Here is a 23,990-nt window from a genome sequence, read left to right as displayed (position 1 = left end):
GAACCACTGGACCGGTGGTGGCTGCTATCTTACCCTTTGTGAGGACCAATGATCTCACTGAAGCTAGCAGCATGTCCAGCAGCTCTTGAGGAGCATTTGGCTCCGTTTCTTTTTCTGGGGCAGAGGTCGGGGTTGTAGCCGGGGATTGGGCTGGGGCTGTTGGGACCTTCTCCCTATTGTCCTTCCAAGGATTTTTGCAGTCCCTGCGCCAATGCCCTTCCTTTCCGCAACCGTAGCAAGTTTGCCTGCTTTGGTTGGGACAGCTCCCTTCCTGGCGCCACTCCTTACAGGGCTGGTCACCAGGCCTGACCTCACAAACCTTCCCATTTTTCGGGGGGGTTTCACTATCTCTACCATTTCTAAAAGTGACTGTGAGTTGACGGATTACCGTCGCCTCCGTGGTCAGAGGGTTTCGGGGGTCGAACCAAGCCATTGACTGCATTCGAACGCGGGGCAGGGAGTTATTCATAAGGCACCTTAGCCAGTGAACTAACGGTTCCCCGTCCAGGTGCGCTCGCGCCGGCATTCCCGAGCATGCATCCTGGTAGACTGGCCACAGCCTGTCCGCGAACGCCTGCGGGAATTCCCCGGGGAGCTGGACTGTTCTCTCTACCCGGGAGAACGGACTCCCCTCGTTCATCCCCATGGCCTCCAGGATCTCTTCCTTGAGCTTGCCATAATTCTCCTGACCCCTCTTACACTCATCGGGTAGCGTCTGGAGGAGATCGCTACCCAGGGAGAACAGCATCATTTTGGCCCTTTCTGCCTCGTCGCAGTCATTCACGCAGGCCGCCTGCTCTATCTCCCTAAAGTGCAGGGAAGGGTCCCCCCTCATGGTGAGCTTGGGGATGTAGCTCACCATGGAACGCAATTGTTGCGTACCGTGTGGAATCTGGAATTGGTTCTGGATGTCCCCAGTTTCCCCGTCGTTACCGGGTGGTCCGTACCTCCGCTGTATAACGGGGTACACCGGTCCCGGTCCCTGACTCTCTCTTGGGCTAGCCTGGTCTACCTGGAGTTCTTCATCCCCCACCTGCTCCTGTTCCCAGACCTCTGGAAAACTAGGGGCTAGGGGTGGTGGCTGTGCAACCTCAGGTTCCCTAACCCGTTTTGTTCTGGGGACTGCCCTGACTGGGTTGCCGTTAAATTCGGCCTGGCCGATTTTTGGGCTAATGAGACATATCATCCCCTTTGCTTTGGCCAACTCCATACGTAGGCTTTCAATTTCCTGCCTACAGGGGCCGTGGTCTGCTTCCTCAAACCCCTGAGCGCAAGCCACCATATAAGCTGCTTTTACCTCGGCTACTTTCTCCTCCTGTGCCTTAAGTTCCCCCGTGAGACTGTTAATTTCCGCCTTTAACTTCCTTTCTCTTTCCCTAGATTCTCTTGCTTGGTACTCAACATGTTCTACCCTAAAACTAGCACTCCCCTCTAACTCAGCTATCTTGCCCTTTAGCCTTTCTACCCTGGCTTGGTGCTCATGCTGTACTTCAGCGGCCTGGCTTTCCATGTGCTCTACTTTCCCCCGATGATCCCGGACCATCGCTGCCCTCTCTTGGCTTATTGCTTCCAGGGCCACTAGCACTTTCTCTTCTGCTGCAACCTTTTCCTGCAGCTCTTGGGACAAATGCCTAATCTTAGATTCTTTACTGGCCACCGCGTGGTCCAGTACCAGAACCTGCTTTTTGTAACACATGCGCCATACCGCTTTCTCAATGCCCTTGCGGTGCTTTTTACTAGCCGTCCACTGAGCGGCTGCCTTTAGGGGACGCTCGGCTCCTAACATGTCATACACCCATTTTTTCGCTACATTGACTTTCCCACACACGTAGGAAGCTAACTTATCTTCCATCACATCTGTCTCACCCGAGTCTTTGTCCACCACACAAGGTTTCTGTAGCCAGTGTCCTGCCGCGGTCGCCATTCTGTAAGGGGTCGTTTTAACGAGCTTATGGTGTGCTAAATCGGTTTTGATTTTCGCACTACTCGTGAGCGGTTTCGAAGCGCTCCCCCCCTCACGGTTCTAGACACTGGGCTTATTGCCAGACCACCTTTGTGTGTTGGCCCAACTCGTGACTCGGAAGACAAATGGTCAGATGAGACAGATTAAGTTTTAAATCAAAACGATCTTTATTTTTGAAAGAGAATGTACACAGAGAAAATTGGCAAGAATAAATGCAGACGAAAAATAACATTTCTCACAGAGGACTAAATTATACACTGAGAAAAATAACTTTAAAGCATATAAACAGTTCTAAAATAGCGATAAGCTAAAAGCGGGGGTGAGGGAAGCGCACGGACACATCGAGGGATAAATCACACTCCTGACTTACAAATACCCTTAACGTTACAAACCCTCCCGTTACTGAATATACCTCAATTATGTCAGTTAGGTAGAGTTGGGCCTTTATGCTCACCAGAATTTGAAAACCCTTCTGGACCTTGGTACTTCTGGAATTTCCGATCTTCCTTATGGGACCGGCTCCTGGACCCTGTTACTTGGTGTCGTCCGGGACCTCCGACCTTCCTTATGGGACCGGCTCCTGGACTCGCTCTCCTGTACAAACTTTGGAAGTCCTCCGAAATCCTCGAGCTGTTTTCCGTTCCGCACGGTCCTCGAACGCCTGATGGTAACTGGACTTGGACTTCACGATGTGAACCGTCTCCGGAGGAGTCTTCCTTACTCTGGTCGAATCTTAGACTGACTTGCTGACGATTTACCTGAACAGTTATACTCTTTTCTGGCCCTAATCTTGGCGCTAAATCAACCGTTTTCCTTTGTTAAGGTTGCTTTAACAAAAGCAAGCGCATTAATCTTAACTGCTCGCAAATCGAACTAATGGGAATCCGATTAGTGTCCCTTCGTTTGTGTGTGCTCAGCGGTTTCTGAGATCGGTTACCGCTCTGCCAGCGATTAGCGCACCTCCAGGTGCTAATAATTTTGTTTACTGCTGTAACCACATTACAATATCAAAAACAGTAAGGTTCTGGATTCTTCTAATCGATGATGACTCAGACTGCTGTTAGGTACTGTGTGTGTGTCCTTTTGAACTGGGCCATGAGAACTGCCTCACAATGTGGCCACTTCAGGGGCCCTACCCGTATACTGTATTTCATGGATTTTTGCGAATCCTACAGATTACAACCTGAGCCACGCGCAAATTGGCTTAGGGTCAAGCAGATCAGAGAGTTAAATGTGCGGCTCAAAGAGTGGTGTGAGAAAAAGGGGTTTCAATTCATGGGGCACTGGCACCTGTACTGGGGAAAGAGGGAGCTGTTCCGTCGGAACGGGCTCCACTTAAACCAGGCTGGGACCAGCGTCCTAGCGAATCGAATAACTTGGGCTGTAGATAGGGCTTTAAACTAAAAAAGGGGGGAGGGGTCAGGTGAGGGGAAATTTAGAAATCTAAAGAGAAAGGTCAGGGCAATAGAGCAGTGTAGCGATTTGGGTAAAAAAGAGAAAGGTCAGGGCAATAGAGCAGTGTAGCGATTTGGGTAAAAAAAAGCAGAGTGTGACAGGAAGGGACAGAGGGGGAGAAATTCGGTGGGGCCGCAAACGGGGCGCCAAGTTCGCCTGGGCGCCGGAATTAGCGCAGCGATCGGAGCAGTAGCGACCGCCGGAAATTCAGCTTGAACGCCCCAAGAGGGACACAGGGCGAGGCTTGAGGCGCTTCGCGTCCCTCTTAGGGCGCTGAAACTGAATATAGCAGCGCAACGTGCCGCAGCACCACATGCTGCGGCACGGCACGCTGCGGTACTGCAGGCCTTCCTCCCATTCTTAAGGGGGAGGGGCCTGCACCAGCGCGATCGGAGATCGCGAGTGCCGGCAAAAGAGCCCGGCACCAAGGAGAAGTGCCGGGCTCTCGGAAAACAGCCGGCACTGCCGCGAGGGGAGATCAGGAGGCCAGGGACGGAGGTGCTGGCAGGTGGCCGCCGAAAAAAATGGCCGCCCCGCACCTCCACCTTAATTTGCGCCACTGCCGCCACAGGAAGGCCCCGTGAACCAGGCGCGATTTGCAAATGGCGCTACAGAGGCGGGCGCTACCGAATATCGAGATCGGGGCGGTAGCGGGGCGCTGCGCACACCGATGACGTCATCGGTGGCGGCGCAACGCTACAGGCTAACGCCACCATTAGCGCCCCAGCTAAATATCGCGGGAAGCGTGGCCAGTGGCGCTAAAGCCCTCTTTAGGCGCTAACTGGTGGCGCAGCCCACCGAATTTCTAGGCCAGAGAGTTTTAACGGTAGCAGTGCAGCAGAGAATAAGTTCAAAGCAGGGAATAATGGTAAAAAATTTAAATTAAAGGCACTTTATCTGAATGCACGAAGCATTCGTAACAAGATAAATGAACTAGTGGCACAAATAGAGATAAGTGGGTTTCATCTAATAGCCATTACAGAGACGTGGTTGCAAGGTGGCCAAGGTTGGGAACTAAATGTTCCAGGGTATTTGACGTTTTGAAAAGACAGGCAGAATGGAAAAGGAGGGGGTGTAGCCCTGATAATAAAGGATGACATAAGGACAGTAGAGAGAAAGGATCTCGGCTTGGAAGATCAGGCAGTAGAATCAGTATGGGTGGAGATAAGGAATAACAAGGGGCAGAAAACACTGGTAGGAGCAGTATGTAGGCCCCCTAACAGTAGCTGTACCATTGGACAGACTACCATTGGACAGAATATTAATCAGGAAATAGTAGGAACATGCAACAAAGGTAATGCAATAATCTTGGGGGACTTTAATCTCATATAGACTGGACAAATCAAATTGGCAAAGGTAGTCTGGAGGACGAGTTCATGGAATGCATTTGGAACAGTTTCCTAGAACAATATGTCATGGAACCAACCAGGGAACAGGCTATTTTAGATCTTGTACTGTGTAATGAGACAGGGTTAATTAGCAATCTCATAGTAAAGGATCCTCTGGGGCAGAGTGATCATAATATGATAGAATTTCACGTTAATTTTGAGAGTGACTTGCCTAAGACCAAAACTAGAGTCTTAAACTTAAATAAAGGCAATTACATAGGTATGAGGGGCGAGTTGGCTAAGGCAGATTGGAAAAATAGTTTAAAAGGTATGGTGGTAGATAAGCAGTGGCTAGCATTTAAAGAAATATTTCATAATTCTCAACAAAAACTCCACAGGAAAAGTGATCCAATCGTGGCTAACTAAAGAAGTTAAGGATAGCATCAGATTGAAAGAAAAAGTTTATAATGTTGCAAAGAATAATAGTAAGCCTGAGGATTGGGAGAGTTTCAGAAACCAGCAAAGATTGACCAAAAAATTGATAAAAAGGGAAAAAACAGAATATGAGAGAAAACTAGCAAGAAATATAAAAGCAGATTGTAAGAGCTTCTACAAGTATGTAAAAAGGAAGAGAGTAGCAAAAGTAAACGTTGGTCCCTTAGAGGCTGAGACAGGAGAAATTATTATGGGGAATAAGGAAATGGCAGAGACGTCAAACAAATATTTTGTATCTGTCTTCACAGTAGGAGACACAAAAAGCATACCAAAAATGGTGGGGAACCAAGGGTCTAATGAGGGTGAGGAACTTAACATAATTAATATAAGTAGAGAAAAAGTACTAGAGAAACTAATGGGACTAAAAGCCGACAAATCCCCTGGACCTGACGGCCTACATCCTAGGGTTCTAAAAGAGGTGGCTGAAGAGATGATGGATGCATTGGTTTTGATCTTCCAAAATTCCCTAGATTCTAGAATGGTCCCAGCGGATTGGAAGGTCGCAAATGTAACACCGCTATTCAAGAAAGGAGGGAGAGAAAAAACAGGGAACTACAGGCCAGTTAGCCTGACATCAGTTGTCTGGAAAATGCTGGAATCCATTGTTAAGGAAGTGGTATCAGGGCACTTAGAAAATCATAACATGATTAGGCAGAGTCAACATGGTTTTATGAAAGAAAAATCATGTTTGACAAATTTATTAGAGTTTTTTGAGGATGTAACTACAGGAAACTTTGGTTTATCCGGAGGTTAACTGTCCGGAATGCTCGAGCCACCGGCAAAATTCAGGAGTCGGTTCAGTAAGTTTTTTTCCTTTTCGTTGCTTTTTTTTCACTAGTCAGGCTCTGCAAGGTCTAGCTAAAGCTGTTGCTTAGCTACAGAGACGCTTGCAAGTTACGGCCGACTGTTTAGAAGCTGCAGGGTTTGTTGCTAGATACGGAGCTCAAAAGCTTCCGTATGTTTTAACATTAGCGCCGGTTTGTCCGGCAGTTTTGATGGGACGGCAACAGCTCGGTCCCGTCGGTGCCGGATATCACAAAGTTTCCTGTAGCAGGGTAGATAAAGGGGAACCAGTAGATGTATTTTATTTGGATTTCCAAAAGGCCTTCGATAAGATGCCACATAAAAGGTTATTTCACGGGGTTGGGGGTAATATAGTAGCATGGATAGAGGATTGGTTAACAGACAGAAAACAGAGAGTAGGAATAAACGGCGATTTTCCCATTGGAGGTGGTTTGGGGGTGGGCGGGTGCCGAACCCGCCTCCACTGTCAGGTGGGGAAAAAGTTGGGATTTTCCCCTAATTGCCCAATTAACTCCAGGCGTGAGGGTTCCCCTGGGTCAATTACTCTTTTTGGACTGAAACTCGCCTCTGCTGACATCACTTACGCAGCTTCATTTAAGGGCTGCTTGCTTCCTTGGCTCATTTCACCGCTGTTTTGTGGATGCTGCACACTTTTGCGTTGAGAAGAGATGGCCAACTCGAGAGCCAAGGCCTCCCCGAGGTTCTACAGATGAATCTCTGAGTATTTTGGTTGAGGGGGTAAGAGCTAGCAAGGAGGTGCTCTTCCCCTCATCTGGGAGGAAGAAGCCTCCCACACAAACCAAGGCTGTGTGGGTGCAGCTGGCACGGGATGTAACCTCCAGATCTGTGTGCAGCAAGAGGTTCAATGTAAGATCAGCCAAAGTGAGTATACCATCAGCTTGACCCTCATTCTCTCCCCTTCTCCTCTCATCACCAGCACTCTGCATTGTCAACCTCCTCCTACACATCCCACTTTACCCTTACAACCCTTGCACCCTTAACGATCCCTCTCTATGAACACGATCACTTCACTATTTGACTATGCTGCCCTCACACTCCCTATCAATGTTATGCAATGAAAACGACTAACAACACACAGGGAAAGCCCTTGGAAATGGAACCTCACTCCATCTTTGTCTCCTTCTAAGTATCTATGCTCTGGACTCTCTACACTCACTCCATCATTCTCACTCAAACTCCACTTGTCTCCCTCATTGCAGGAAAAGAGAGGCCACAATAAAAGGGAAAGGGCGAAGACTGGAGGGCCACCTTCCCTCGCCCATTTGACCAATGCTGAAGAGGTGGCGCTGAGGTGGAGGTGGAAGTGGGGGACGGACAGACGGGCGCAGCAGAGCAAGCTGGTGACAGAATACTTTTGCATCTCTTTTACATTGCAGGAGTCACTAAAATGGCTGGTAATGTACATTTATTGAATGGCAATTGATCATCTGCGTTATTGCATGTGCAGGCCACACTACCGTAACATCTCTAACTCATTCCTTTACTCCCCCACAGGACCATCGACAGACCCCCTCCCCACTGTCCAGGAGGAAGAGCCTGAGCCGGAAGACTCCTCAGAGGGACCTGCAACCTCTGAGGGCGCAGCGTCAGCAGATGTAAGCGCACCCAGCACCAGCGCAGATACGCACACCTCGGTGGGACCTTCGGGACATAGAGTAGTGTTATCACCTGGTGGATCACAGCTCACAAGTGAGCATCAGCAGGTGGTAGAGGCAGGGACAGCAATGGAGGGTCCTCGTCGGAGGTCGCAGGACTCTCCTAGCTCTGCTCAGCTGCATGTCGACCCTGTGCCTCCGGATCCATCCAGAAGGAGAGCAGTGCTGGAACTCCAGGAACAGGTGCAGGAGTCTCTGGCAGGTTTTGTCTCCAGGGTCACTGCGTGTGTGGAGAGGATGGAGGAGTCCAGCTTGAATATGAGCAGAGCCTTTGTGGGGTCATTGGCGCCTGAGCGCATCTCCTCGGAAAGGTTGGCTACCTCCATGGAAGCGATGTCCAGCTCCGTGGTATCTCTGCAGACGATGGCCAGGGTCATGGAGGAGATAAGTCGCCAGAGTGTTGAAAACATGGTCAATGTTCAGAATAGACTGACATCTCTGGAGGAGCGATGGCCAACTATTGATCAGAAAGACCAGAGCTTCATGGAAGTCTTCAGCAGTAGGACTGCCAGTGCAGACACGGGTCCTGATGGCCTCTCTGATGTGCAGCAAGGTGCTGAGGTGGGGCTGACCCATGAGAGGGATGTTGGTGGCAGAGAACGAGGAAGTGGGGGCTCCTCTCCAAGCGCTCACACTTCCGTGTTGCCCTCAGTCAGAGCCCCACCAGAGTCCACGCCCAACTGAGATGGGCATCTCAGCCCCTGCACAGCCACAGGAGGAGCAGACTTTTGGCGAGCCCTCACAGGCTCGCAAACCCAGAGGACGCCCGCCAAAGATGTCGAAGCAGGAGCAGCATGAAAGTGAGCAAGGGGCTTCCACTTCTGCTGAAGCCACAGGGTCATGAAGGAGCAAACGTAAGAGGAAGATAAAACACAGTTAGTCACACGGGCAGTCACTTGGATGTTTTTTTATGTTTAATGATTAAATGCCATCCCTTTGTCAACTCTGGTGATGGCAAACTTTTTTTTTCATTTATGGGATCTGGGCGTCGCTGGCAAGGCCAGCATTTATTGCCCGTCCCTAATTGCCCTTGAGAAGGTGGTGGTGAGCCGCCGCCCTGAACCGCTGCAGTCCGTGTGGTGATGGTACTCCCACGGTGCTGTTAGGTAGGGAGTTCCAGGATTTTGACCCAGTGACGATGAAGGATTGGCGATATATTTCTAAGTCAGGATGGTGTGTGACTTGGCGGGGAACTTGGAGGTGGTGGTGTTCCCATGAGCCTGCTGCCCTTGTCCTTCTAGGTGGAAGAGGTCGCGGGTTTGGGAGGTGCTGCCCAAGAAGCCTTGGCGAGTTGCTGCAGTGCATCTTGTAGATGGTACACACTGCAGCTACAGTGCGCCGGTGGTGGAGGGAGTGAATATTGAAGGTGGTGGATGGAGTGCCAATCAAGCAGGCTGCTTTATCCTGAATGGTGTCGAGCTTCTTGAGTGTTGTTGGAGCTGCACTCATCCAGGCAAGTGGAGAGTATTCCATCACACTCCTTACTTGTGCCTTGTAGATGGTGGAAAGGCTTTGGGGAGTCAGGAGGTGAGACACTTGCTGCAGAATACCTAGCCTCTGACCTGCTCTTGTTGCCACAGTTTTTATGTGGCTGGTCCAGTTAAGTTTCTGGTTAATGGTGACCCCCAGGATGTTGATAGGGGATTCGGCGATGGTAATGCCATTGAATGTCAAGGGGAGGTGGTTGGTCTCTCACTTGTTGGAGATAGTCATTGCCTGGCACTTCTGTGGCACGAATGTTACCTGCCACTTATCAGCCCAAGCCTGAACGTCGTCCAGGTCTTGTTGCATGCAAGCATGAACTGCTTCATTATCTGAGGAGTTGTGAATGGCGCTGAACACTGTGCAGTCATCAGCGAACATCCCCATTTCTGACCTTATGTTGGAGGGAAGGTCATTGATAAAGCAGCTGAAGATGGTTGGGCCTAGGACACTGCCCTGAGGAACTCCTGCAGCGATGTCCTGGGGCTGTGATGATTGACCTTCAACCACCACAACCATCTTCCTTTGTGCTAGGTATGACTCCAGCCAGTGGAGCGTTTTCCCCCTGATTCCCATTGACGTTATGGCCTCTGTGATTGCGGTTTTGGAAGTTCCACATTGTGGTTGACAAAAATAGCTGGGTTGTGATGGGGTGCCCTAAGGGCCACGTGTGCAGTCTATGATGCCCTGCACCATTGGCAAGCCTGCCATATTTGCGAATCCAACCGCACGCGTGGTTATACTTGCTTGATCAGTTGAACAGTTGATGTAATTGTGTGCCTTTGCGAAGAGGGCATCGGTAAACTGCATGATGCAACTGTGGGCGGCCGACTGGGAGATGCCACTGATGTCTGCTGATGATCCCTGGAAGGAGCCTGAAGCAAAAAAGTTGAGTGCGGTGGTGACTTTGACAGCCACTGGTAAGGGGTGTCCACTGGATCCTCTGGGCTCCAGGTGTTGGTGCAGCATTGCGCAGACGTCTCCGACAACCTCTCGCGAAAGTCTCAGCCTCCTTTGGCACTGCTGCTCACTCACATTGAGGAAGCTCATCCTCTGTCTGTAAACCCTGAGATGAGGGTATCTTCTGTGGCAACGTGCTGCGCCTTCTGCCCTGTGCACCATCAGGTGGGTGAGCAGGAGGTTGGCGCTCCTGCTGCTTTTGCTGCTGTTCTGCTGCTGCCGTGGCTGCTCCTCATCCAAATCTGAGGTCCATGATGAAAGGAAATAAATGTTTCCCATGCTGCTGGTAGATACCTCCGTTGGGGAAGCGCTCAGTCCAAGTGGGGAGAGGGTTTTCCCAGGAGTCCCAAAGTAGATAGACCTCAGCTGCACCACCTCCGACTTCAGTAGGCTTGGAAAAAGTGCTCAAAGATCTGTGCAACAAAAGTTCTGCCACCTCCAACTCATCCCTGTTGAAACCTCCGTTTTTATGGTGGAGCTGCAGCTGTGAGGAGGTCAGCCACTTGTCAACCCGCCAGGATTAACTGGCGTGGTTTAGGAGCGGCGTGCAACATGCTGTAAATGTGGCAGAATAACAAAGGCCTGGCAAAATAGGATTACAGAGGCCCTTAAGCGTTTGTTAAGGGTCTTAACTGCCTATCCCGCTTCTTGTAGGCGGGACCGAATCGCATTCCTGAAGCCCGCCTCCGGCAAAGTTGCGCGGAGGCAGGTTGGAGGCGGGTTCCGAACCCGCACTCACTTTTTGCAATTTTACCAACTGTCCCGCCTCCAAACTCGCCTCCCCATCAGTCTGCAAAGGGATATAGATAGACTAAGTGAGTGGGCAGTAGGGTGGCAGGTGGAGTATAATGTAGGGAAATGTGAGATTATTCACTTTGGTAGGAAGAATAAAAAAACAAAATATTTTTTAAATAGTGAAAAACTTTCAAATGTTGGTGTTCAGAGAGATTTGGGTGTCCTCATGCAAGAAACACAGAAAGCTAGCATGTAGGTACAGCAAGCAATAAGGAAGGCAAATGACATGTTGGCCTTTATTGCAAGGGGGTTGGAGTATAAGAGTAAGGAAATCTTGCTACAATTGTACAGGGCCTTGGTGAGACCACACCTGGAGTACTGTGCACAGTTTTGATCTCCTTATCTAAGGAAGGATATACTTGCCTTGGAGGCGGTGCAACGAAGGTTCACTAGATTGATTCCTGGGATGAGAGAGCTGTCCTATGATGAGAGATTGTAGAATGGGCCTATACTCTCTGGAGTTTAGAAGAATTAGAGGTGATCTCATTGAAACATACAAGATTCTGAAGGGGATTGACAGGGTAGATGCTGAGAGGTTGTTTCCCCTGGCTGGAGTGTCTAGAACTAGGGGGCATAGCCTCAGGAAAAGGGGTAGGGCATCTAAGACTGAGATGAGGAGGAATTTCTTCACTCAGAGGGTTGTGAATCTTTGGAATTATCTGCCCCAGAGGACTGTGAATGCTGAGTCTTTGAGTATATTCAAGGCTGAGATAGATAGATTTTTGGACTCTAGGGGAATCAAGGGATATGGAGATTGGGCAGGAAAGTGGAGTTGAGGTCAATGATCAGCCATGATCTTATTGAATGGCGGAGCAGGCGCGAATCGCCGTATGGCCTACTCCTGCTCTTACTTCTTATGTTCTTATGTGCCTTCAGCTGCCTGGGCCCTAAGCTCTGGAATTCCCTCCCTAAACCTCTCTGCTTCTCTACCTTTCCTCCTTTAAGGTGCTCCTTAAAACCTACCTCTTTGACCACGCTTTTGGTCACCTGCCCTAATAAGTGGCTCAGTGTCAAATTTTGTTTGATAATTGCTCCTGTGAAGCGCCTTGGGATGTTTTGTTACGTTAAAGACAATGCAAGTTAAATGCAAGTAGTTGTTGTTCTTTAAGAATGCTTGTCCTTTTCCAGCCTTGTAAATGGCCACTTACATGGTATCCCATTAAATCGTTAACTAAAGCACGATTTTGCAGGCTATCCACAAACCAAAGCTACTCAACAGCTATTAGTAATTATGCAATTGAGCTAACCCCTCAGTATTGCATGCAGTCAGCTCCCTGCGCTGTTGATTAGCTTTGCCCCAGCACTTAGGCATTCCCCCACTATACGTTCCCTGGCTTAGAATTATCCCCAATGGACTGGCTTTGCCATGTAAAACATTTGTCAGTGATGTTAGCTAAATGTGAAATAAAAACAGAAAATGCTAGAAATACTCAGCAGGTCAAGCAGCATCTGTGGAGAGAGAAACAGAGTTAACGTTTCAGATCAATGACCTTTCGCCAGAACTGGAAAAGTGACACCATTATCAACGGTTGCCATCTATCTCAAGAAAGTGGAGGACTATTTAACAGGAGCTTGATATGAACCCAGGTTTCTCTCTGATGCTCTGTAAATATTACACAGTGTTTGAATTTCTTTGTGATGTGTAATCATAAAGAAAGAAAGACAGACCTGCATTTATATAGCGCCTTTCATGACCACCGGACATCTCAAAGTGCTTTACAGCCAATTAAATACTTTTTTTTTTGAAGTGTAGTCACTGTTGTAATGTGGTAATCATTTCTCTTGTCTCTTTCTAGGCCAACTATTGTTCATAGGTTTCTAATTAAAGCGACGATAGAGGAGAGGATGCAAAGTATGCTTAAAAGTACTGAGAAAAGGTGTGTTCAATTTCCACATATTAAGGTTTATATTTCCATTTGTGTAATGGGAGCACGGTGGCATAGTGGTTAGCACTGTTGCCTCACAGCGCCAGGGACCCGGGTTCGAATCCGGCCTCGGGTGACTGTCTGTGTGGAGTTTGCACATTCTCCCCGTGTTTGCGTGGGTTTCCTCCGGGTGCTCCGGTTTCCTCCCACAGTCCAAAGATGTGCGGGTTAGGTTGATTGGCTATGATAAATTGACCCTTAGTGTTAGGGGGATTAAATATGTGGGGTTACGGGGATAGGGTGGGATATGTGTTGGTGTAGGGGTTACGGGGATCGGGTGGGATATGTGTCGGTGCAGGCTCGATGGGCCGAAATGGCCTCTATCTGCACTGTGGGGTTTCTGTGATTTCTGTGATAATGCATCCAAAATTGCTACAAAATTCAAATGAGACTTTTTCTTCAATGAAACTTCTAGCTTATACAGTCAGAACCAATCAAAGGGCTAGGTTAGTGCCTGCTTTAGTAGTGTGTTCTTCGCCCAACTAAATATTGGGAAGACAGAATCCATTGGTTTTGGTCCCCATTCCCTAGCCACTGACTCCATACCTCTCCCTGGTCACTATCTGAGGATGAATCAGTCCGTTCGCAACCTTGACGTCCTGAGATAAGCTTCCGACCACATATCCACTCCATCACCAAGACCGCCTACTTCCAACTCCGTAACTTCACCCGTCTTCCATCTCCCCCCTCACCACCTCAGCTCATCTGCTGCTGAAACCCTCATCCATGCCTTTGTTACCTCTAGACTCGATTATTCAAATACTCTCCTGGCCGGCCTCCCATCTTCCACACTCCATAAACTTGAACTCCTTCAAAACTCTGCTGCCGGTATCCTAAATCGCACCAAGTCCCGTTCATCCATCACCCCTGTGCTCGCTGACCAACTTTGGCTCCCAATTCGGCAACACCTCGATTTTAAAATTCTCATCCTTGTTTGCAAATCCCTCCATGGCCTTGTCCCTCCCTATCTCTGTAACCTCCTCCAGCTCTACAGATCTCTACATTCCTCCAATTCTTGCACATACCCAATTTTAATCACTCCCACCATTGGGAGCCGTGCCTTCAGCTGCCTAGGTCCTAAACTCTGGAATTCCCTCCCTAAACCTGTGACCCAGCTGTCCTAATATCTCCTTATGTGGCTCGGTGCCAAATTTTGTTTGATAACGTTCCTGTGAAGCGCCTTTGGATGTTTTAATATGTTAAATGCGGTATATAAATGCAAGTTGTTATTGGAGTCTATCCCAAGCCCCATTGGTTCTACAGAATGAGGTCGATAACCTGATAATGACAAGATAATCTGTTTTTTTAGTGATGTTGGTTGGGGGATGAATATTAGTCAGGACACAGGGAAGAATTCCCATGCTCTTCTTCGAAATAGTGCCATGGGAACTTTTACGTCCACCTGAGAGGGCAGATAGGACCTTGGTTTAACATCTCATCTGAAAGATGACATCTCTTACAGTGCAGCGCTCCCTCAGTATGCTATTTCGAAGAAGTTCTCCTGGTGACTTGGTCAATATTTATCCCTCAGCCAACGCCTAAAATAGATGACCTGGTCATTTATTTCATTGCTGTTTGTGGGAGCTTGCTGTGCACAAATTGGCTGCTATATTTCCTACATTACAACAGTGTCTGCACTTCAAAAGTAATTAATTAGCTGTAAAACACTTTGTGAAGCTCTGAGGTTGCGAAAGGCGCGGTATAAATGCAAGTTCTTTCTTTGAGTAAAGGAAAAAAATACTTCCATATTTTGCAATTGTTCCATGATTTAGAAATTAATTAATCTGATTTTTCTTTCTGAATTGGCTTTTAGTCACAACAAGTCGGTGATTGTACAGTCAGAAGCTTCTGTCCTGACTGTGGGGGACCTGGCAGATCTCTTCTCGGAGGAAGAAAGGACTACACATGAATGAAAGAGGCTCATTGACTTATATGCTGAAGATTAATAACGTACGCTGACTGCTGTATTATCTATTGTGGAGTCTGAGCTTTATACAGAAAAGAGCTCGAGCTCCACCTAGACAATAATGAAACTGAAACAAACCTGAACTATGAGTGAAATTGAATTAAGGCACAGAAATTGGTTTCTTGTTTTATTTGTTAATAAATCTTAATGTCGGATGTTGAATACAATGGGGAATGTCTAGTGACATGTTCAATACTGTGTGAAGGGGCATGGTCTGGAATGAAACATTGAGTTACAATGGGGAAGGTTGAGAGTGAAATAGTTGGCCCAAATTTGGCTGTAGCAGAGCATCTAACGGTGTCTCTCGTTAGTTAGACTTGCCCCTGCATCCTTTAGCTCAAAAAAAACCTTTGCTCAATAAGTTGCAGAAAGTGCGATCTGATAACGGCGCAGCGAGGGAAACGGCATCTGGGACCTGAGTGAACAGGGCAAGCAACAGTGTATCTGCTTAACCAATGAGATTTAAGGATTGGGAAATAAACACAACAAGGACTGAGGAAGGTTAATTAAAGGGCGTGAATTCAATGTCAAAACAAGTACAGAAAGAGAAATAGAGGGAAAGATACATTGAATTAAGAGAGAGAGTAAAAATAGACAGAAAAGAAAAGTAAGAAAAAATATTTTTAACTGAAAAATTTGACATTTTTTAAAATCTCACCCAAAAATTAAAAACCTGAAGGAATGAGACTCCACATTTGTAATAGTGAATTTTTAATGCCAGAGAGGTTGATTGGCAGTAATTAACGCTTACCAAGTCGTTAAATGGGTACTTGTATTTGAAATGACTAGACTTGATTTTTGTGGCGAGTTTAATGGGTAATTAATGGGCAAATGCAGCGTTTAAAAAAACACCAAATGGGGAGGCTAAGAGCAAGATGCCGTTTTCGCGAAGCTAACGGTGGAGTCGCGCAACTCAGACAGCAACTTTTGGATATTTACATTTAACTGCACATCTGCTGCTCACCTGAAATTGCTGTACCATTTATGCATAAATACTGGCGAGCACCATTAGTCTTGCAATTATTTTGACAGCAAATTTTGGCCCATTGAATACTATGGGGGAAGGTCTGTACTGAAGCATTGACTACTATGGGGGAAGGTTTGTACTGAAACATTGAATACTATGGGTGAAGGTCTGTACTGGAACATTGAATACTATGGAGGAAGGTCTGTACTGAAACAGTGAATACTATGGGGGAAGGTCTGTACTGAAACAGTGAATACGATGGGGGAAGGTCTGTACTGAAACAGTGAATACGATGGGGGAAGGTCTGTACTGGAACATTGAATACTATGGAGGAAGGTCTGTACTGAAACAGTGAATACTATGGGAGAAGGTCTGCACTGAAACATTGAATACTATGGGAGAAGGTCTGCACTGAAACATTGAATACTATGGGAGAAGGTCTGCACTGAAACATTGAATACTATGGGGGAAGGTCTGTACTGAAACAGTGAATACGATGGGAGAAGGTCTGTACTGAAACATTGAATACTATGGGGGAAGGTCTGTACTGAAACATTGAATACTATGGGAGAAGGTCTGCACTGAAACATTGAATACTATGGGAGAATGTCTGCACTGAAACATTGAATACTATGGGGGAAGGTCTGTACTGAAACAGTGAATACGATGGGAGAAGGTCTGTACTGAAACATTGAATACTATGGGAGAAGGTCTGCACTGAAACATTGAATACTATGGGGGAAGGTCTGTACTGAAACAGTGAATACGATGGGGGAAGGTCTGTACTGGAACAGTGAATACTATGGGGGAAGGTCTGTACTGAAACAGTGAATACTATGGGGGAAGGTCTGTACTGAAACAGTGAATACTATGGGGGAAGGTCTGTACTGAAACAGTGAATACTATGGGGGAAGGTCTGTACTGAAACATTGAATACTATGGGGGAAGGTCTGTACTGAAACAGTGAATACTATGGGGGAAGGTCTGTACTGAAACATTGAATACTATGGGGGAAGGTCTGTACTGAAACAGTGAATACTATGGGGGAAGGTCTGTAGTGAAACATTGAAACTATGGTGGAAGGTTTGTACTGAAGTTGTATACATGTTCGTACTTTCCTTTTATGATGTTACATTAGCTAACAGAGAAAATCTTCCTACTATGTCTTTAATATAAGATCAACTCTGAGAAGGCCAAGTACTTTGAGATGTTATAACTGTTTAAAAAAAAAAAAAAAAGTAGATTTTAAATATGTATATTGGAAGAATTTATTTACTGAATGATAAATATTTGGAAGAAACTACCAGCTTACTAATAGATAATGAGATGGGAGAGTTTGGGTAGTGGGGGCAATGAAAGAAAGAACGAAAGACTTGCATTTATACAGCCTCTTTCACAATGAAGTACTGTTGAAGTGCAGCCACTGTTGTAATGTAGGAAATGCGGCAGCCAATTTGTGCACAGCAAGGTCCCACAAACAGCAATGTGATGTTGATTGAGGGATAAATATTGCCAGGATACCAGGGATAACTCCCCTGCTCTTCTTCATAATAGTGCAATGGGATATTTTACATTCACCTGAGAGAGCAGACTCAGTTTAACGTCTCATCCAAAAGACGGCACCTCCGACACTGCAGCACTCCCCCATTACTGCACTGGAGTGTCAGCCTAGATCTTTGCGCTAAATCTCTGGAGCAGGGCTGGTGTCTCCAATCATGTCGGTGCTGTTTCCCCCGCTGTTTTATGCACTGCCGCTCCTTCTGTCTCCAATCATGTCACCGCTGTTTCCCCCGCTGTTTTCTGATAAGCTCCTTGTGTCTCCAATCAGGTCGGCGCTGTTTCCCCCGCTGTTTTATGCTCCGCCGCTAGTGTCTCCAATCTGGTTGGCGCTGTTTCCCTCGCTGTTTTATGCTCTGTCGCTGCTGGTGACTCCAATCAGGTCGGCACTCTTTCCCCCGTTTTATTTTCCGCCGCTGGTGTCTCCAATCAGGTATGCGCAGTTTCCCCCATTGTTTTATGTTCCGCTGCTGGTGTCTCCAATCAGGTCGGCACTCTTTCCCCCGCTGTTTTATGCTCCGCCGCTCCTGGTGTCTCCAATCAGGTCGGCACTCTTTCCCCCGCTGTTTTATGCTCCGCCGCTCCTGGTGTCTCCAATAATGTCGACATTCTATCCCCCATTTTATATTCCGCCGCTGGTGTCTCCAGTCAGGGCAACGCTGTTTCCCCCGCTGTTTTATGTTCCGCTGCTCCTGGTGTCTCCAAACAGGTCGACACTGTTTCCCCCGTTGTTTTATGCTCCGCCGCTTCTGGTGTCGGCATTTTATCCCCCATTTTATTTTCCGCCGCTGGTGTCTCCAATCAGCTCGGCGCTGTTTCCGCCGCTGCTGTCTCCAATCAGGTGCAGCTTCCAAAAGCTCTTATAATAATTTGTCCATGACTACACAAACCACTGTGGGTACAGGTATATTGTGTATAAGTAAACCAGGTTTATTAAGCATTAAACATCCAGTACAAAGAAGTAATACTTAACAAGGAGATAGTCACAGTCTTGTGCACCAGTCGCTGAAGGTGCAGAAGGCAAATGGTATGCTGGCCTTCATAGCGAGACGATTCGCGTTCAGGAGCAAGGATGTCTATATTCGCTAGAGTTTAGAAGAATGAGAGGGGATCTCATTGAAACTTTTAAAATTCTAACAGGACCAGACAGACTAGATGCAGGAAGGATGTTCCCGATGGCGGGGGAGTCCAGAACCAGGGGTCACAGTCTAAGGATAAGGGGTAAGCCATTTAGGACTGAAATGAGGAGGAATTTCTTCACCCAGAGAGTGGTGAACCTGTGGAATTCTCTACCACAGAAGGCAGTGGAGGCCAGTTCATTAAATATATTCAAGAAGGAGTTAGATATATTTCTTAAGGCTAAGGGGATTAAGGGATATGGGGAGAAAGCAGGGACAGGGTACTGAATTTGGATGATCAGCCATGATCGCATTGAATGGCGGAGCAGGCTCGAGGGGCCGAATGGCCTACTCCTGCTCCTATCTTCTATGTTTCTATGTTTGTTCGTTTGAGCCTCGGCATTCCTTCCGAGCGACTGTCTCTTGCTGTTTTCTCGCAACTGAAGCTCGCTTCTCTGGTTTCTTGCTGTGTTCTGTCGACTGAAGCTTCTTCAACTCTGGTTCGCATCTTTACATGTATCTTTACACACCTTTTTCCCCTCTTCCTACGTGACTGCAAACAGTTATCCGACACCAATACATGTTTTTTGACCTTGTTGATCCCACTCGGACTCGCTTTGTGCATATCAAAGGGCCCTTTTAACTTTAGATATTCTCTTTCCAAAAACCATTTCCTGAGATGTTGTCTAAACAATTTGTCCATTTTATAGTGTTATCACTGAGGGGTGCCACTCTTATCTCTCTCTTCTCAACTCTTATCTCTTTTCTATCACATTACTGAATACCACCTCCCTGATAGTCTCCATAAACTTAGCATTACATTCCATTACTTCAGTAAATGCAAACGGAGCTAGTTTCAGTCAGGTTAGCACAATTTCCCATCCTGCTTTTCACTCAGCCATTCACCATTTTATACAGGCTTTTAGGCTTTTAACATACAATTTCACATAGTTATACAAAAATGTTTTACTAAATCATACAAATACACCCTATCCTACAAATCCCTATCTTGAGGGCGAGGCATTTGCCGACCCCTCAAAACTAAACTCTTCCATACGGATTAGTTCCCTTTCGTTTGTGTAACTCTAAGGTATTTTGGGCTGTGATCATATTTAAACGTGATTGGGTATTAGACATCAGATGTTTCAGGTAACAGGTGTATAGTAGTAAGCATATTAGTACTATGAGTTGGGCTATGACCAGTACATGGGAAATTATTCTAATCCAAGGAGAAATTTCCATATTTGTTCCTATATCCCACCAGTGGGTCTCAATCTCGATGTCTGGAATTTCCTCGGCTATGCCTTTATTTCCTTGCACCAACGTATAATAATGGCGTTGAGAGGTGCTCACTTGACTTATTAGTTCGATTCATTAGACTAGGAATTTGTAGTATTAGTCCCATCAACCTTTGACTCCCTACCTCGTGGCATTCGTGTTTGACAGGGTGGATCCTAATCAAACACCTGATCGTACATAGTTCTGCATCATCGTAATAACTGGATAGCCCTGATAAGTGTTTATTCGTGACCCAAATGGGGAGGCGTCCCTTATTGATGGTCTGAAGGTTTTCCCTAGTTTATTCAATCAGCCAATTCCCATACATAACGCATACATCATTATGGGCTGCTTGATCAGAGGCATTTCTGTTTTCTCTAATCAGATCATTAATTCTTTTAGCATGATCCTCTATTTCGTGTATGATGTCCCGCCATTACCTGATCCTCCCTTAGCTCCTCCTTCAACTTTTCCCCTACTGTTTGTAATTGTTTTTGTAAATCTGCGGAGTCCATTGAGTTAATTACCGATGTTACTGTGTTGAAACCTGTGAGTCCATCATTTATCAATCCTCTTTTCTGTCTACTCTTTTCCTGGCTGCTCTCTTTAGTGGTACTAAACTCGTGACGGAAGGTCCCTTCTGTTTTCTCTATACTTATAGATAAAATACTGATTAAAAACTTGCTGCAACATTCTCTGAGTTAGTTGTACTGTTTTGTCAGGGCACCACTTTGGTAGTACAGGTTATTAATCCCTTATCCGAAACCCTTGGGCCAGATGTGTTTCGGAATTCGGAATTTTTCGGATTTCAGAACGGTAGGGGTATCTGCAGCTCTTTGACATTTTCACAGTGAAATTAAACTCAAAATCACAAAATAACAAAAAATATCAGCAGCAGACGCACGTGTGACTGGTAGCAGCGCTGAGACACAACTGACGCCTCACACCTGCGTGGGTCAAGCGTCGGGTCATGTTTGGCGCCACTCGGGTCATGTCGTGCACACGAATGACGCCCACGAAAAAACTTTCGGTTTTCAGAGCTTTTCGAATTGCGGATAAGGGATTGTGGACCTGTATTGGTTCTGTTAAATTTAGGATAACAGGGACCGCTTCCGGTATTACTTGATGATACACTGCTTTATAGGTGGGTATAATTACAAGACCGTTCCCAGGTCCTGGTGTTAGTTGGGGACATTGTTCCTCGGGTACACCCTCTCGTGGTTCTAAATGACTTGCTTTCTCATGGGGTGTAAGCTTAACACTGTAGACATAACCATCGTCCCCTACACATCCAGTTATTGCATTTTCGAATTCAATTATGCTGTTATATTTATTCTCAAAATCCCTATAATTCCCCCAATGTTTAAAAGTCATCATAAAGGGTTTATGTTCTGCCGCGATGATCTCTATATCATCTCTGGGAATCTCATATCCTGCTGAGGTAATCTTTACATCATATTCGGGAATAGAAGGCCAATCATCATCCTGATTTTTAAAGCCCATGATAATATTCCACCCAATACAAGAATACTGGCCAGTATGTTTCTTCCACCACCGAGGCCAGCATAATTGTATATATCCCTTACTTTCCAAAGCTACTGGTCCCTGATTTGATTCTTGTACCTGTTCCCAGATTCCATTCTTTTTCTTCAGGAATTTCCACACATTTGGGCCTTTCCTGTTCCTTATCCCACACCTGATACACACACCATATCCTTTTCTCAATTATACACCTTTTTTTGTAATGTACCACAACCCGTTACGTATGGTGTTGTTATATTATCTTTTGTACTATTTCTGATCCAAACTGGAACATTCCCCTCATACGTCTCGGATGATCCGTTATAGTTCTTTGATTGTTTATGTCCGCCAACAATTCTAAGTTCTGATCCATAGATGGGGAGTAAGGCGCATTCGCCTCCTTTGTCCAGTGTACAGATGTTAATGGTAATGTCAAAAGTTTTTGTTACCTCCGGAGAGCTCACTGCACATCCAATTATCAGTATCAGCATACAGAGCCACATCTTTAACTGGTGGGTAAACCAAAATGTAACATCTTAATTCTTAACAGTTTTCATCTGATTGATATGGAACCATTTCAGTTTAGGTTCTCCCTTCGGACCATATGGGACATTCAGTAGATACACAGCTGGATTTAATTTATCTATTTTGGTATGAGTCCATTTGATCTCGAATGAGTGTTTTTTTGGAGAGAAATTTTGTAACATTACTTGGTCTCAAACATAATACTCAAATGGTTTTACCCTCTTATAATATCGCTTGATTGGTTCATGCAATTTGCCTGTGTTAATGGCTACCAGCTTGTTCACCTTGTCCATATGATCTATCAAAGTTTGTAACCATTTTTGGCTACATTGTTGTAGTATTAATGGTGTGTTATTTCCCAATGTTACATGTCCTGGTATCCATATTTGTCTCCCAGTCATAACCTCATATGGACTTACCCTGGTAGTCCCGTGTGGGGTAGAGCGTATTGCCATTAGGCATAAGAAATAGGAGCAGGAGTAGGCCATACGGCCCCTCGGGCCTGCTCCGCCATTCAATAGGATCATGGCTGATCTGAATCTAGACTCACGTCCACTGCCCTGCCCTCTCCCCGTAACCCCTAATTCCCTTATCTGCTAGGAAAATGTCTATCTCCATTTAAAATTTATTTAATGTTGCAGCTTCCACAGCTCTCTGGGGTAGCAAATTCCATAGATTTACTACCCTCTGAGTGAAGAAGTTTCTCCTCATCTCAGTTTTAAAAGGGCATCCACTTATTCTAAGATTATGCCCCCTAGTTCTAATCTCACCCATCAGTGGAAACATCCTCACCGCATCCACCCGATCAAGCCCCCTCACAATCTTATATGTTTTGATAAGATCGCCTCTCATTCTTCTGAACTCCAATGAGTAGAGTCCCAACCTACTCAACCTTTCCTCATACGTCAACCCCCTCATCTCTGGAATCAACCGAGTGAACCTTCTCTGAACCGCCTCGAGAGCAAGTATATCTTTTCTTAAATATGGAAACCAAAACTGCACGCAGTATTCCAGGTGTGGCCTCACCAATACCCTGTATAACTGCAGCAAGACTTCCCTGTTTTTATACTCCATCCCCCTTGCAATAAAAGCCAAGATTCCATTGGCCTTCCTGATCACCTGCATACTAACTTTTTGTGTTTCATGCACCAGGACCCCCAGATCCCTTTGTACTGTAGCACTTTGCAGTTTCTCTCCATTTAGATAATAACTTGCTCTTTGATTTTTTCTGCCAAAGTGCATAACCTCACACTTTCCAACATTATATTGCATCTGCCAAATCTCTGCCCACTCACTTAGCCTGTCTATGTCCTTTTGCAGGTTTTTTATGTCCTCCTCACTCACTGCTTTCCCTCCCATCTTTGTATCGTCGGCAAACTTGGATACGTTGCACTCGGTCCCTTCCTCCAAATCGTTAATATAGATTGTAAAGAGTTGGGGTCCCAGCACTGACCCCTGCGGAACACCACTAGTTACTGATTGCCAGCCCGAGAATGAACCATTTATCCCAACTCTTTGTTTTCTGTTAGATAGCCACCCATGCCAGTATATTACCCCCAATCCTGTGATTTTTTATCTTGATCAGTAATCTTTTGTGTGGAACCTTGTCAAATGCCTTTTGGAAGTCCAAATACACTACATCCACTGGTTCCCCTTTATCCACCCTGTATGTTACATCCTCAAAGAATTCGAGCAAATTTGTCAAACATGACTTCCCCTTCGTAAAACCATGCTGACTCTGCCCTATTAAATTATGTTTATCCAAATGCTCTGTTACTGTATCCTTAATAATGGACTCCAACATTTTGCCAACCACAGATGTTAGGCTAACTGGTCTATAGTTTCCAGCTTTTTGTCTACTTCCCTTCTTAAATAAGGGTGTTACATTAGCAGTTTTCCAATCTGCCGGGACCTTTCCTGAGTCCAGGGAGTTCTGGAAAATGATCACCAATGCATCCACAATCCCTACCGCCACTTCTCTCAAGACCCTAGGATGTAGGCCATCAGGTCCGGGGGATTTATCCGCCTTAAGTCCCATTATTTTACTGAGTACCATCTCCTTAGTGATTTTAATCATGTTTAGCTCCTCCCCCCCCCCCCATTGCCCCCTGTTCAGTGTTGGGATATTTTTAGTGTGCTCTACTGTAAAGACTGATACAAAATATTTGTTCAGCG

At 46.2% G+C, this 23,990-nt stretch overlaps 1 protein-coding gene across 6 annotated transcripts in view; it reads left to right on the top strand.

The window, feature by feature from the left end:
- shprh (SNF2 histone linker PHD RING helicase) overlaps window positions 1-20,463 on the top strand; it is a 228,095-nt gene extending 207,632 nt beyond the window's left edge. For 3 of the 6 annotated variants that reach the window (XM_085996776.1, XM_085996777.1, XM_085996773.1), the window contains 2 exons: window positions 12,755-12,835; window positions 14,697-20,463. In XM_085996776.1, coding sequence (XP_085852902.1) covers window positions 12,755-12,835; window positions 14,697-14,796 — 181 coding nt within the window. In that variant the 3' untranslated portion in view covers window positions 14,797-20,463. Of the gene's footprint in view, window positions 1-7,265; window positions 7,461-7,560; window positions 7,731-12,754; window positions 12,836-14,696 lie in introns of those variants that run through there. The other 3 variants (XR_015079506.1, XR_015079507.1, XM_085996774.1) reach the window with 3 other exon arrangements.
- Window positions 20,464-23,990: the final 3,527 nt, after the last annotated feature.

Source organism: Somniosus microcephalus, chromosome 9 (assembly GCF_052327205.1).
Source record: "Somniosus microcephalus isolate GS21.2 chromosome 9, FLI_Smic_1.0, whole genome shotgun sequence".
Lineage (NCBI taxonomy): Eukaryota > Metazoa > Chordata > Chondrichthyes > Squaliformes > Somniosidae > Somniosus > Somniosus microcephalus.
The sequence above is the reverse complement of the archived record's forward strand: the minus strand, read 5'-3'. Positions and strand labels throughout refer to the sequence as shown.